General features: G+C 42.3%; 1 protein-coding gene across 2 annotated transcripts in view; it reads right to left on the bottom strand.

The window, feature by feature from the left end:
- The window catches only part of KNTC1 (kinetochore associated 1), a 390864-nt gene that overhangs the window by 276780 nt on the left and 98999 nt on the right, over nt 1-15085 (bottom strand). For both annotated transcript variants that reach the window (XM_078766073.1, XM_078766075.1), the window contains exons 18-28: nt 12073-12162; nt 11833-11883; nt 11691-11743; nt 4487-4598; nt 3733-3876; nt 3563-3619; nt 2810-2911; nt 2608-2715; nt 2353-2496; nt 2076-2174; nt 321-424 (exon numbers count right to left, since the gene is read on the bottom strand). In XM_078766073.1, the coding sequence (XP_078622199.1) occupies nt 321-424; nt 2076-2174; nt 2353-2496; nt 2608-2715; nt 2810-2911; nt 3563-3619; nt 3733-3876; nt 4487-4598; nt 11691-11743; nt 11833-11883; nt 12073-12162 (1064 nt within the window). The remainder of the gene's footprint in view (nt 1-320; nt 425-2075; nt 2175-2352; nt 2497-2607; nt 2716-2809; nt 2912-3562; nt 3620-3732; nt 3877-4486; nt 4599-11690; nt 11744-11832; nt 11884-12072; nt 12163-15085) is intronic.

Below are 15085 nucleotides of genomic sequence, written 5' to 3'. Positions count from 1 at the left end.
ATATATATATATATACATCTCAATAATATATATATATATATATATATATATATATTCCTGCTAACAGACAGGAAACTCAGATCACTCACTTGCACAAAAACCCACGCTGGGGCACACTCGGGTATGCACCAATAAGTGACTGTTGGCATGAAATTAAGACACGATATTCAGCTAACATTCATACAGTTCAAATTGAATTAAATATTACAGCAATTTCAGGAATTTCAGGAATTCTCATTTCGATAAAAGTCCTTCATGTAAAAATGGCTTATAAAAGAAAAGTAAGCAATAAAAAGCCACTTGATTTAAGATTTGCGTACTTCGGGTGCTCCATGTGTAGATACTTCTGCACCAGTTGTTCCATTGACTTACTCCAGGGCACCACAGCTTTAAGCATGATCTGCTGGACTGCATCCAACACCAGCTAGCAGGTTTGGAAGGAAGAAGCAACATTCAAGGTGAAGGGTGGAAAGAAGAACTGGAAAGTATTTAAATAGCAAGAAACCAGAAATAGCAAGTTTCTTGCTATTTTGTATACTCGATTCAGTATACAAAAAATCAAAAAAAACAAACAAAAAAATTAATATGTCACCCACAGGGTGAACCGTATCTTGCCAAAATGTGAAAATTCCGTTTTTTCGTCATGACGTCATCAAATGACGTCATAGCGTCAAACTGTTTACAGATCTGGGAAGCACTCATCAAGGGCATTCATATGAGGTATTACTCGATATGGTACCTACGATTTCAAAATTTGACCTTGGGGTCAATAATTTTCGACCTCCAGCGCTAACCATGAAGGTCAAGGCCGATCGCCACCAAAAACTAATCAGCTGAGCGCCGGACCATATACTAGATTCCCATGAAGTTTGGAGACGATCCGATCAAAGTTACTCAAAAAATTAGTGTTTCGTCGACCTCCATGATTGACCACAACGTGACCTTGACCTTTGACCTTCAAAATTTTGTGTGCTGAAGGGTATCTCTATAGGACTCTGATATGCGAAGTTACAGGAGTTTCCAATAATAACTGTGGTCTACAGAGTGATCTAAACGTGAAAAAAAAATGATTAACCACAAACAAAAAAACAAACAAACATACAAGCTGACTAATACATCTTGCAAAAACTTCGTTTTGGCAAGATAAAAACCGCTGTCTCGTGCTGATAAAGAACCCAGTGGAGTGAATAGCATGTGAAATGGCAGAATAGTGTTGGGATGAAGCCCGTGTGAACGAGATGTGAATGAGTAATTAACACTCGAGGTCCGATTTAATGTGTTTAAGGCTCAGCGCAGTACGTTCAAAAAAGCCATGTTCGTGTGAATGGATAGAACGTTCTAAAGACCGAAACAAGTTTATAAAGTGTATTGTTCGTATGAACGGATGTTCGGCAGCGATACGTTCATAAACCGTGGACTGGCTGTATTTGAAATTAATTATTTATTTTTTGTTGCAAATCTGGAGCTTGGCATTGAAGCACATGTTCATAATTGCATGCAGTTGGTAGTAACACAAGCTGCTCTCTTTTGATCCTTTTGTTCACCTTGTGTAATAACATTATACCGGTGTGTACCCCAGTTTAGAATAGGTACACCGTATCCCTGCGTGTCATAAGAGGCGACTCAAAGGGTTGGCGTCAGGAAGGGCATCCGGCCATAAAAACATTGCCTCAAAAATAGAACCATGACAATTTGGAGAAGATTGTCATGGGGACCGCAAGGCTAACCCCCGTTCTTGCAAGGAAAATGGCCTTAAAATGCCTGTTGTTGTGTTTGTTGTGTAATAACATTAACCTTGTTCTTTGTTTGAATGCAGGTACAGTCGTTAAAATGTGTGAATTCATATTGAGCAATAAAGAGTTGTTTTGCGAATATGAAAGCTTCATACTCTTTTTAAAAGCAATGTAAAGATATTTAAAACTTAAATGTTTCCATTTTTACCAAAACTTTTAATAACTTAGAAAGACAATTTAGTGTTTCAACCCTATCAAGATCCCATATCTTTGGCAGAAGCTTCATAAATCCAACGTCAATATCTATCAACAAAATACTTTTCCTCTGAGGATGAACCTTACATCCGTGTCCGACATGCAATCCAGCACTGTCATCGCCTTGGCTTCTGAAGCAGTTTCAAAGAGTGAAGTTGAGCGAACGCTGTGATGCTCGAGCAGGTACTGAAAACAAAATTAGATTTTATTAATCCTGTGGCATTTTGTGGGGTAAAGAGAAACCCAAGAGGTAAACACAGCAACACAGTGCCAATCTCCAGGGCCCCCTTCCACCAATTATAAGCACAAGCATCATCATATACCAGCATACCCACTTGCATTACGTTGGGTTCACAACTCTCACCGTTATGTACTGCAAGAAGAACTTCTCTTCCGGTATGTCATGCTCAGCAAGGTAGGGAATCACGTAACGCTCAACAATGCCCGGAACAAGCTGTGGCGCAGTTGCACGATCCAACATGTGGAATGCTATGGCAACAGTGCTCTCCTGGGCAAAGGGATGGAGCAAGATGCAACTGAAATTTATTACAAATACCCAGGTGTTTATTATTTTAAACTATAATAAGTGTAAACCCATGGCCAAGCCTGAAACACGAACATTTTCAAATTCTGACAACAGGAGGAAACAATTGTACTGCCGGTGGAGGTGCAGAAGCTTCCTGAGACTTTGCAGCAAATTTTGCAACAGCTGCACCATAATGTCATCCTGTAATAGATTCATGAAATGAAGATACATCAGCAGTGCATATCTTTCAGGTTGTTACAGACAACAATATTACGAGGAGATAAAAACAACCTACCTCAATAAAAGCCTCCCTGTGGGAGAGTAACTCGCTTGATGAAAATTCAGAGATATTAAAAAAGACCTCCAACATCTTCAGACCATTTTCTGGCCACCCAGACTACAAGGAGAGAGAAAGAATGAGAGCGGGATTGGGAGGGGAAGAGAGGGAGGCAGACGGAGAGTGAGGGGTAGAGAGGTGGAGAAAGGGAGTGAGGTTGAGGGATAGTGAGTGAGTGAGAGAGTGAGTGAGTGAGTGAGTGAGAGAGTGAGAGAGTGAGAGAGTGAGAGAGTGAGAGAGAGTGAGAGAGAGAGAAAGAGACAAGATGATGAGAAGCCTGTTAAAAAATATAAGCAAGAATGGCACTCAGGAGAGCGCATACCTCCGCCAGGCTGAACAGTTTATGTTTTATATCCCACTGATCAAATCGGCTGGTTCTTGTCACCTACCAAACGTATCCAGCTAGTTTTGTCATAACCCGGCCGCAACTTTGAGACATCATGCCATACATCGTTTTTGGCCATATCTCTCAATGGTAAATAATAAATTCAAATTTCAGGATATCCGATTTCAGCATCTGGATATGGATCTTCACCAAAATCTAATCAATTCGTCCTTGGCATACACTCAACCTGTCCACCAAATTTTGTTTGAATATGTTCACAACTTGAGATATCCTGCTCACAGACAGACAGACAGACAAACAGGGTTGAAACCATAACCATCGTCCACCTTCAGTGGTGGATGCAATGAGAGGAAAAAACATCATACCTTTTCTGTGATTTCCATGTTCCGAACTTCCCTCTCCAACCATCTTGCAAGAATCGTCTATTTTTCAAAAACACAAAGTATTTAAGAAACCTCACATTGCAAACCTGTAATTTCAGGACTGTGATGCTGGTTATATGGTAAATCTTATATCAGCCATTGCCATTGCGTACCCGTCCACCAGGTACTCTAAAGCACGCCAGCGGGGCGATACAACATTTGAGCAATGTTTGTAGGCCAGAGAATAAAGTGCCAGGGGTAATGGCCACCAGGAGCATTTTGAGCTTTGTCGCATCAAGCCTCTGTTCAATTTCCACCTGGAAAAATGAGGATGCCAAGATAAGTAAATCGGTCTTTTTCTGAAACATCTCTTAACAAACAACAAAAAATGCATAATTTGGCTTTTTCACCATACCACTACGACTTTGACAAGGAAACTAATATCGCAACTAAGTTATATAAAAAAGCAGATGGAAAAATGGAATACATAAAGAACTGAGAAGTCAAAAGGGCTGTTGCCGAAATACAATTCACATCCAGTGCGAGTCGAGGCAGTCGGTTCTCCTAGTTTCTGATGGGATATTTTGGCCGTGTCCAACTGAGATAAACTTGCAAGCTTATACACAACAACAAGTTACCTTCAGAATAATCTGGCATAATCAGAATAATCATGTCCCACAATCGTTTTTTATAGGAAGTTCAAAGATAGAATGGAGATGGACCAACATGTACACACTTTGTAATGAAAGCAAAAATCAAACTTTGATTTATTTTTTTAACTTTGCTATTTGCGAACAAACTTTTGACCACAACACAATCAATTGATTGGACAGCTTACACCCTTTTTCTCCTCGGTTGACATCTATCCACCATCCCAACTCCCCTTCCCCACCCACATCCACCCCCCCAAAAAAAATCAAACCTTACCTGATGTCGAAGCCAGATAAACTGTGCCCGGTCGATATTTGCAGAAGAGAGATGGTGCAGAACCTCAGAAAATAGATCCGTTGAGTTGAGAAAGCTGTGCCACTGCAGTCCGCTGGTGAGGTTTGAATCACGTCACAAACATCCTATTTGTTGTAGTTTGTTTACACAAGTGCAGTAAGTCGTATCAACATCAAAGTTACCTTTCACCCAATAAAAGTTCTCAAAAGCCGATCTTTGGTTCAAAGCAAAGGTGAAAAAGGTTGCATTTTTTATCTATCTTTATCTTTTTATTATTGTTATATATATTGTCGTGCGACTCCGGTTAACACCAGAGACCGCGGATAGGCCTAAACGGTTTTATTCGGAGGCAACAACCAATACGGATTTTACTATGGTCACGCGGGAGGAAGAAGGAAGGTGGAAGCTGCGTAAGCGCTTAACTGTGGACGGCAATCAAACTCCAACGGACACTCCGATCCTGTAAGGGAATTAACTCGACACGGGCACAGGTGTAACAGGGAATAGAAAATAATACAAGGGTTTATAAAAAAGAAACGCAGGGACAGGAAAACGCGATAATAAATCGAAAACTCCTAAATTGGGATCCCACACACCAGATCTCAAACACAGACGGGGGAAAATGAATTACGAAAATAAATGTCTCGTCGTGTAATTTGCAATGGGGATTGGCCTTATCTGTCTTGTCTGTCTCCAATCTCTGCTGCACACCACGAGGCGCCTCACTCCCACACAAGCACCGCGAAGGCCTGGACCCAAATTCAAAAGCACCACGAGGTCCAACGCAGGCCAGCGCGAGTCCACCCAGCAAAAAGGAGCGAGCTCCAACCACCTCGACGGCGATCTCCCACACGACAGCCAACTCAACCAGGGCCAGGACTCTGCTCACAAGCGAATTTGGGATCGCACCAGGACTCTCAAGCTGTGAACTGTGAACCGCTAACTCAAAAACCTTTGACGTCATTCGGCGCGCCCTTATCACCTCTGGCCGTGACGTCAGCCCTGCGCGGCACCCAATCAGGGCCTCGTAGTCTCCCAAGTTTTGTCGACCCGCTTCGCGCCTTCCGCGTCCATTCCCGCCAACCGATCACAGCCCTCCTGGGCGTGGTATAGCATATAGCATGTAGCGTGCTACGAGGGCCTAGCGGAAATTAAACGGGCCGCAGTCCAGCGCGGCGCCCCGAACCAGCCCCGTTGCCTGTTCGTCTTCCAAAGTCATGTCAGGGAACAGATTTATTTAGTGTTGTAATAAAGATCCTAACAAAGTGTCTAAATGGGTGCAGTGCCAAAAGGGACAACGGTTTGACTACCAGGTGAGACACACAGGGGCGCTACTCTTTAATCCCTACTCTATTTAACACACGAACATCCTGGTATGTCCACAGGTATACATCTTAACTGACAAAACGCCGAGACATGAAACTTATTACAGGTCAGATACCTCACCGCGACATAAGAAGCACGTTACCTATTCAGATCTAGCTGGCTCTACATATCACTACCCCACCCGACATAACAATATAAAAGAAAGTTTTTGTTTGTTACTTGCCGGAAAAGATTCCGGCAAGCATGTTGATCGGTTGGTTTGTCTGTCTGTCTGTTTGTTTGTCTGTCTGTTTGTCTGTTTGTCTGTCTGTTTGTTTGTTATTTGCCGGAAAAAATTCCGGCAGGTATGTTGATCTGTTCGTTTCTCTGTTTGCAGCACTACGTCTACACTGTTGCACATAGAATCGCCAAACTTTGCACACGTATTTGTCTTGCCCTCTAATATACTGTGCCCAAATTATGACGCCATCGGTCACGTGGTTCGGCCGCCATCTTAGAAAAACCAAAAAACCTCGCACCTCCATATCTCCGAAAGTGCTGCATAGAAAAAAATTGAGACATGGCTCATTGCAAAGAACTCTCCATGGGGAATAAAATATGTTAATGATGACGTCATCGGTCACATGCTTCTGCCGTCATATTTGTCCAAAATGGCCGATAAAAAAGTACATTCTGGCAAGTCCTCGGTCTCTGACCGATTTTTCATTACTTGCCGGAAAAGATTCCGGCAAGTATGTTGATCTGTTCGTTTGTTTGTCTGTTTGTTACTTGCCGGAAAAATTTTTCCGGCAAGTATGTTGATCTGTTCGTTTGTCTGTCTGTTTGTTACTTGCCGGAAAAATTTTCCGGCAAGTATGTTGATCTGTTCGTTTGTTTGTCTGTCTGTTTGTCTGTCTGTCTGTCTGTCTGTCTGTCTGTCTGTTTGTTTGCAGCACTGCGTCTACACCGTTGCACGTAGAATCGCCAAACTTTGCACACATATTGGTCTTGCCCTGGAATTGACTGTGCCCAATTGATGACGTCATCGGTGACGTGGTTCGGCCGCCATCTTGGAAAAACCGAAAAAAATTGCACCTCTATATCTCCGAAAGTACTGAACAGAAAAAATTGAGCCATGGCTCATTGTAAAGAACTCTCCATGGGGAATAAAATATGTTAATGATGACGTCATATGTCACGTGGTCGGCCGCCATCTTGGAAAAACGGCAAAACTTTGCACCACTATATCTCCAAAAGTGCTGAACAGAAAAAATTGAGACATGGCTCATTGTAAAGAACTCTCCATGGGGAATAAAATATGTTAATGATGATGTCATATGTCACGTGGTCGGCCGCCATCTTGGAAAAACGGCAAAACTTTGCACCACTATATCTCCAAAAGTGCTGAACAGAAAAAATTGAGACATGGCTCATTGTAAAGAACTCTCCATGGGGAATAAAATTTGTTAATGATTATGTCATATGTCACGTGGCTCGGCCGCCATCTTGGAAAAACCGAAAAACTTAGCACCTCTATGTGTCCAAAAGTGCTGAATAGAAAAAATTGAGACATGGCTCATTGTAAAGAACTCTCCATGGGGAATAAAATATGTTCATGATGACATCATCGGTCACGTGGTTCGGCCGCCATATTTGTCCTAAATGGCCGATAAAAAAGTAAATTCCGGCAAGTCCTCGGTCTCTGACCGATTTTTCATCTGTTTGTTACTTGCCGGAAAAATTTTCCGGCAAGTATGTTGATCTGTTCGTTTGTTTGTCTGTCTGTTTGTCTGTCTGTTTGTCTGTCTGTCTGTCTGTTTGCAGCACTGCGTCTACACCGTTGCACGTAGAATCGCCAAACTTTGCACACATATTGGTCTTGCCCTGGAATAGACTGTGCCCAATTGATGACGTCATCGGTGACGTGGTTCGGCCGCCATCTTGGAAAAACCGAAAAACGTTGCACCTCTATATCTCCGAAAGTACTGAACATAAAAAATTGAGACATGGCTCATTGTAAAGAACTCTCCATGGGGAATAAAATATGTTAATGATAACGTCATATGTCACGTGGTCGGCCGCCATCTTGGAAAAACGGCAAAATTTTGCACCACTATATCTCCAAAAGTGCTGAACAGAAAAAATTGAGACATGGCTCATTGTAAAGAACTCTCCATGGGGAATAAAATATGTTAATGATGATGTCATATGTCACGTGGTTCGCCCGCCATCTTGGAAAAACCGAAAAAAATTGCTCCGCTATATCTCCGAAAGTACTGAACAGAAAAAATTGAGACATGGCTCATTGTAAAGAACTCTCCATGGGGAATGAAATATGTTAATGATGACGTCATCAGTCACGTGGTCGGCCGCCATCTTGGAAAAACGGCAAATCTTTGCACCACTATATCTCCAAAAGTGCTGAACAGAAAAAATTGACACATGGCTCATTGTAAAGAACTCTCCATGAGGAATAAAATATGTTAATGATGACGTCATATGGCACGTGGTTCGGCCGCCATCTTGGAAAAACGGGAAAACTTTGCACCACTATATCTCCAAAAGTGCAGAATGGAAAAAATTGAGACATGGCTCATTGTAAAGAACTCTCCATGGGGAATAAAATATGTTAATGATGACGTCATCTATCACGTGGTTCGGCCACCATATTTGTTCTAAATGGCCGATAAAAAAGTACATTCCGGCAAGTCCTCGGTCTCTGACCGATTTTTCATCTGTCTGTCTGTCTGTTTGCAGCACTGCGTCTACACCGTTGCACGGAGAAGCGCCAAACTTTGCACACATATTGGTCTTGCCCTGGAATAGACTGTGCCCAATTGATGACGTCATCGGTGACGTGGTTCGGCCGCCATCTTGGAAAAACCGAAAAAATTTGCACCTCTATATCTCCGAAAGTACTGTACAGAAAAAATTGAGACATGGCTCATTGTAAAGAACTCTCCATGGGGAATGAAATATGTTAATGATGACGTCATCGGTCACGTGGTTCGGCCGCCATCTTGGAAAAACCGAAAAACTTTGCACCTCCACATCTCCAAACGTCCTGAATAGAAAAAATTGAGACATGGCTCATTGTAAAGAACTCTCCATGGGGAATAAAATATGTTAATGATGACGTCATCGGTCACGTGGTTCAGCCGCCATATTTGTCCTAAATGGTCGATAAAAAAGTAAATTCCGGCAAGTCCTCGGTCTCTGACCGATTTTTCATCTGTCTGTCTGTTTGCAGCACTGCGTCTACACCGTTGCACGTAGAATCGCCAAACGTTGCACACATATTGGTCTTGCCCTGGAATAGACTGTGCCCAATTGATGACGTCATCGGCGACGTGGTTCGGCCAACATCTTGGAAAAACCGAAAAACTTTGCACCTCTATATCTCCGAAAGTACTGAACAGAAAAAATTGAGACATGGCTCATTGTAAAGAACTCTCCATGGGGAATAAAATATGTAAATGATGACGTCATCAGTCACGTGGTTCGGTCGCCATCTTGGAAAAACGGCAAAACGTTGCGCCACTATATCTCCAAAAGTGCTGAACAGAAAAAATTGAGACATGGCTCATTGTAAAGAACTCTCCATGGGGAATAAAATGTTAATGATGACGTCATATGTCACGTGGTCGGCCGCCATCTTGGAAAAACCGAAAAACTTTGCACCTCCATATCTCCGAAAGTGCTGAATAGAAAAAAATCGAGACATGGCTCATTGTAAAGAACTCTCCATGGGGAATAATGTTAATGATGACGTCATCGCTCACGTGGTTCGTCCGCCATATTTGTCCTAAATGGCCGATAAAAAAGTAAATTCCGGCAAGTCCTCGGTCTCCGACCGATTTTTCATTTGTTTGTTTGTCTGCACGTGCTAATCTCCTGAACAGTGAAAGATAGGAAGAAACCTCTGAAACAAAAAATGTCAGGATGGGCCCCAGGAAGGATACAGGCTAGGTGGCGAGGCCGGTCGAGGCCGCCTCGGCCAGGCTGGGCCCATTTCGCAATTAAAAGCTGAGCTGAATTGTAGGAGTCAATCTTCTACGGCCGCAAGTAAAAGCCGAATTATAGTAGTAAGACCTATGTACAGAAGATTAAATTCATTCAAAAAGAACCCGGGCAACGCCAGGTGCTTACAGCAAGTCCTACATAACTTAAGATAATATCAATCATCGATAACTGCAAAGATATTTGCTTTCAAAATAATAAATCGTTTGACATGAACATCCCTCAACTGTGAAAAGGTGAAATCTGACTTCATAATTACTGAGCCCTTATATTTCCGAAGAACAGCTTGGATGCAAACAAAATTGCACCCAAGTCAGGAGAGTAAATGAATGAATGAATGAATGATCGCTTTAAGGCCATTTTCCCCCGCTAGAGCGGGGATTAGCCTTGCAGGCCCCATGACAATCATGGTTCCCTGTTTGAGGCAATGTTTTTATGGCCGGATGCCCTTCCTGACGCCAACCCTTTGTCGCCTCCTACGATGTGCAGGGATACGGTGTACCTATTCTAAATCGGGGTACACACCGGGATCATTCATCCCAGCAAGCTGGTACTCAATTTGCCGACCTCAGAAGGATGACAGGCTGAGTCAACCCCCTGGTGTTAATTCAGCGATTGACTGGGATCCCAAACCGGCACCCTAACCGCTAAGCCAACACCAGGCTACCCAAGTCAGGAGAGTGCATCTATCTATAATTCCACTAATCTCTGTGTGTATGTATGTATGTATGTATGTATGTATGTATGTTTGTCTGTGACCGCTGTTTCTCGACAACTACCGGTCCGATATACTTTAAACTTGCCAGGTATATTGCTGGGGACCCGAGGATGTGCCTTTTCAAGGTTTCATATTAATCGGAGAAGTAGTTACCGAGCTATGTCCAAAAAACGATTCAACCAATCAGAGAGCAGCGAGCTATCACGTGTGCCGAACGTGGCGAACAGACTCTGCCTCGGACGGCACATTTGAGAGCGTATTCATTTATTTCCCGTCGGCAAACTATGTTGGCGCTATGTTGGCGTTAAACTATGTTTTAAAACTAATTAAAACTAATTTGCGATTCTTTCGCTTTGCGATGCGATTTGCGATTGCGTTAAACTCGCTCGGGCGTTAAACTATGTTTTAAAACTAATTAAAACTAATTTGCGATTCATTCGCTTTCCTGCGTGTTTGTGCACGTGATGGCGATTTCTTTACCAAACTCCGCAAGCCGTTCGCTTTGGACCAAACCATTTCATGTAAATAGAGGGGGGGGATTGTCACCGTACTCGCAAGCCGTTCGCTTTGGACCAAACCATTTCATGTAAATAGAGGGGGGGGATTGTCACCGTACTCGCAAGCCGTCCGCTTTGGCTTTGCGAATGGACCAAACCATTTCATGTAAATAGAGGGGGGGGATTGTCACCGTACTCGCAAGCCGTTCGCTTTGGACCAAACCATTGCATGTAAATAGAGGGGGGGGATATACTTTTAGATATATATATAGTACGGGCATGCCCTAGCGTCCTTTGGCAAGGAACGGGCACCCACGTACGGGCATGCCCTAGTTTCTTTAATTCTCAAAGTCTGGCCAAGTCATGGAATCATTTTAAAATGTCAAACTTTAATTCACATTCAGCCATGTTATCAGTATAATTATGGGGAATATAGTCTGCACATTGTTAAAATTGTGGCAATTCATACGTTTCTGAAGATGCAGAGATGACATCCAATAAATAGTCTATTCTAATGTCCTACACCTTCAACAAATTTACAGCCATTGACAATTAAAACTACAAAGTGAGGTACCGGTACCTTAAACAATTTGCCAATGTGAAGCTTCAATACAAATATCAAATCCAAAACTAGAGTTTTACTTACTCGAAATGGTCAGCAACAAAAGCTCCAATGAAAGTGGTGAGTCTTTCTTGAGCCTGCACCAAGTGTTGAGAAATAATTCATTCATTCATTAAATTATAAATGTCATTCTGAACTGATGATAAATTTGCCCGTTTCCTGTTACCTTTGACATCAATGCAGTCAAGCCATCGCCATAATCCTTCCTGCAGTGCAGCTAGATGGAGGGAGTAGGATGCACTGATCAAACTACATTGCATTCTCAGCACTGAATTTTTAATAATATCTGCCTGTTTTATGCCATCCTCACCAACCATCCACATTTTGCAATAGAGATGCAAGATTCAGAATGACCTAAACAGCTTGTTTTTATATTGTTCTCATGATATGGATTGGCTCAACTTACCCGAGTTTTGGCGAATTGCAGCATTTTTACGGCCACATCAAATGATGGCCAGCAGGTGTCAAGACAGTAATGGACAATGAAGGAAATGTCCTGCATAAAGCAGAGTGAAAACTCATTCACCTTCACTTGACACGTTTATTACCAAGCTTATATTCATTATACTACAGATAATGACAATTGTAAAAACGTGCACATCAGTAATCAAGATGCATAAGCTCTCATTATATATGTATCTATAATGTGAATCACATTATTAGGGTACCCCATGACTCTTATTCCCATTGTTTTCCCTAAAAATGGTTTATTCCCTTTAAAATTCATTTTGTCTGCAACCGTTGGTCCGATTGATACAAAATGTTCATCGAAGGAGCAGCAATTTCTCATGTAGAATTTTTAATTATAATTATGACGTCATGGGTCACGTGGTATTGGCACCATCTTGGAAAACCCGGAAAAAAAAATACCCCTCTATATCTCTGAAACTGCTTCATGGAAAAAATTGGAACATGGCTCATTGTAAAGTACTCCCCATGGGGAATAACATGTTAATGATGATGTCATAGGTGCCTCCATTATGACGTCATAATTCGACAAGTAAAAAACTTCATCTGATCAGGATGAAATTTCTTGAGCATCTTGGTATAAATTGATGCAGAAAAATAATAATAATGACGTCATAGGTTACGTGGTTCTGCCACCATATTGTTTTAAGAGAAAAGCCTTAAAACCACGAAAAGCACATTTTCTCTGAAACTGCTGAACAGATCGAGGCCAAACTTTGCATGCATAATCGCATATCCATGACGAACAAGAGGTTCAGCAACCATGACATCATAAGTCACATTGTTTAGGAGCAATGACGTTTTGAAGCATAAACCTTTAAAACCTACCTCCTCCCTCATTTTGATCATGTCAGAGTGGAAACTACACAATTATGTTCCCCATGTCTGCATGCTAAAATGACCTTTTGGAATTTGTGATAGCTCACATGGATTGGCAGTGATGAATGATTGAACGAAAATCTTTAAAACATTATATCTCCTGAACCGCTTCATTGATAGACGTGAAACTTTATAATAAAGTAGAAGTCATGAAGGAGAACAGGTGTGTAAAAATTCAACATGATTCGTTCTACGGTCTGGAAGCTAGAAGTCATTGTGTGAAGAAGAGGAAGCTCTGCATTAGCTTCTCTGCATTTTAAAAATGTTGCATCTATTGAAAAGCTTCATTGATGGACGTGAATCTTGAAAATGCTGTAGAAGGTGTCTAGTGGAATGAGAGTATAAAATTGCAACATGATGGGTTGTTCGGTTTGGCAGCCATAAATAATTGAAGGGAATTTTTTTTTAAATTCTCTTGAACCACTTGATTGATCAACGTGAAACTTTAAACTAATGTACGAGTAGATTTCGTCAGGTGGAACAAGTTTTTAAAATCTCAACACGATTGGTTGTACGATCTGGAAGGTAGCAGTTGTTATTGTGTGAAGAAGAAATTCTACATTTACCTTCTCCAGCCATGTGACTTCTCAGTATAGCTTTAATTCTGATGAAAGTGGGGTTGTATGAAAGCAGCGCTGTAGCAAAGCGGGGTTGTAACAAAGCGTATCCAATAAAAGCGGGGATGTATGAAAGTGTCTCTGATTAAAGCAGGGTTGTATCAAAGCGGGGTTGTATCAAAGCTTGTCCAATCAAAGCGGGATTGTATCATGGCATGTCCGATGAAAGCGGGGTTGTATAAAAGTGTGTCCGATTAAAACGGGGTTGTATCCAAGCGGGGTTGTATCCAAGCATGTCCGATGAAAGCGGGGTTGTATCAAAGCTTGTCCAATCAAAGCAGGGTTGCATCATGGCATGTCCGATGAAAGTGGGGTTGTATAAAAGTGTGTCCGATTAAAGCGGGGTTGTATCAAAGCATGTCCGATGAAAGCGGGGTTGTATCAAAGCAGGGTTGTATGAAAGTGTGGTTGTGTCAAAGCAGGGTTGTATCAAAGCGTGAAAGCGGAGGAAAGCAGTCATCACTGCCAGCAGCTATAAAATGGCAGTTCTAGTTATTATTATTACTACAAATTATAAAATGAAGAAATAGTCTTGCTCGCAAATGCTAGTGTCGATTTATGTTGGTGGACAGGTAGACAGGATGAAATGGACAGAACTTTGATCGAGGAATGCTAACCGGCGAGGGAAGCAAGGAAAAGCTAACATTTTGGCCGTTAACTTTTCGTCGAAGCTTGTTGAAGCAAATGAGGTTATTCTGCTGCGACAATAGCGATGTTCACCGTTTATAAACAAACCCACCATATCCACGCATGCGCAGCAGCCTGGTTGGCAAAAGCGCATTGTTTTCGTTTTGCACAATGGCGTCGCTCGACACACGTGATCGTTTGAGTATTTTAATAGTCTTGACACTGTTGCAAAATCTCGGTACAAATCGAAGTTGAGTTATAGGAATGGTGAGGATATTCTTCCGGATCTATTTGCATTGAAAGGATGGCAAAACAATCCATCTTGCTGGCCAGATTTGAACTATGGCGACGTGTACACGTACTTGATCGACACACCGGGTATCGACACAAGGGAGTCACTGAAGGCATTCAGGTCACTAGAGGCATACAATATTTTTTTAGATGGTCATGTGAAGCCACTGTGGTTCCAGTTTTCATGGCTGATCCAAGTTCCAGTTTTCAGCGCAGTCCCCCAGGCGACGGACGCGGCCGCGCAACTGATACAGTGGCTGAAGCTCTTGACTAATCATCTAAATTCCCAGGAGGGAATCACTGCTGACACGAAGCTTGCAGTGCTGCAATCCAAGGTGAACCATACTGTGAACATGTCCATTACACAGTGCGCGACGTACGATACTGCTGTGGCCGAGCTGCGACGTATCTACATTAAAACACGAAGCATGGTCTACTCCAAGACATTTGCTTGCGTCTCGTCGACAACAGCCCACGGAGACTATAGACCAATTCGCTCAAGACCTCCGACGACTACTGAAGGACTGTACCCCTGAG

This window comes from Myxine glutinosa, chromosome 12 (assembly GCF_964187855.1).
Source record: "Myxine glutinosa chromosome 12, kmMyxGlut1.1, whole genome shotgun sequence".
NCBI classification, from domain to species: domain Eukaryota; kingdom Metazoa; phylum Chordata; class Myxini; order Myxiniformes; family Myxinidae; genus Myxine; species Myxine glutinosa.
Note: the sequence above shows the minus strand (reverse complement) of the source record. Positions and strands in the feature narration are given on the sequence as shown.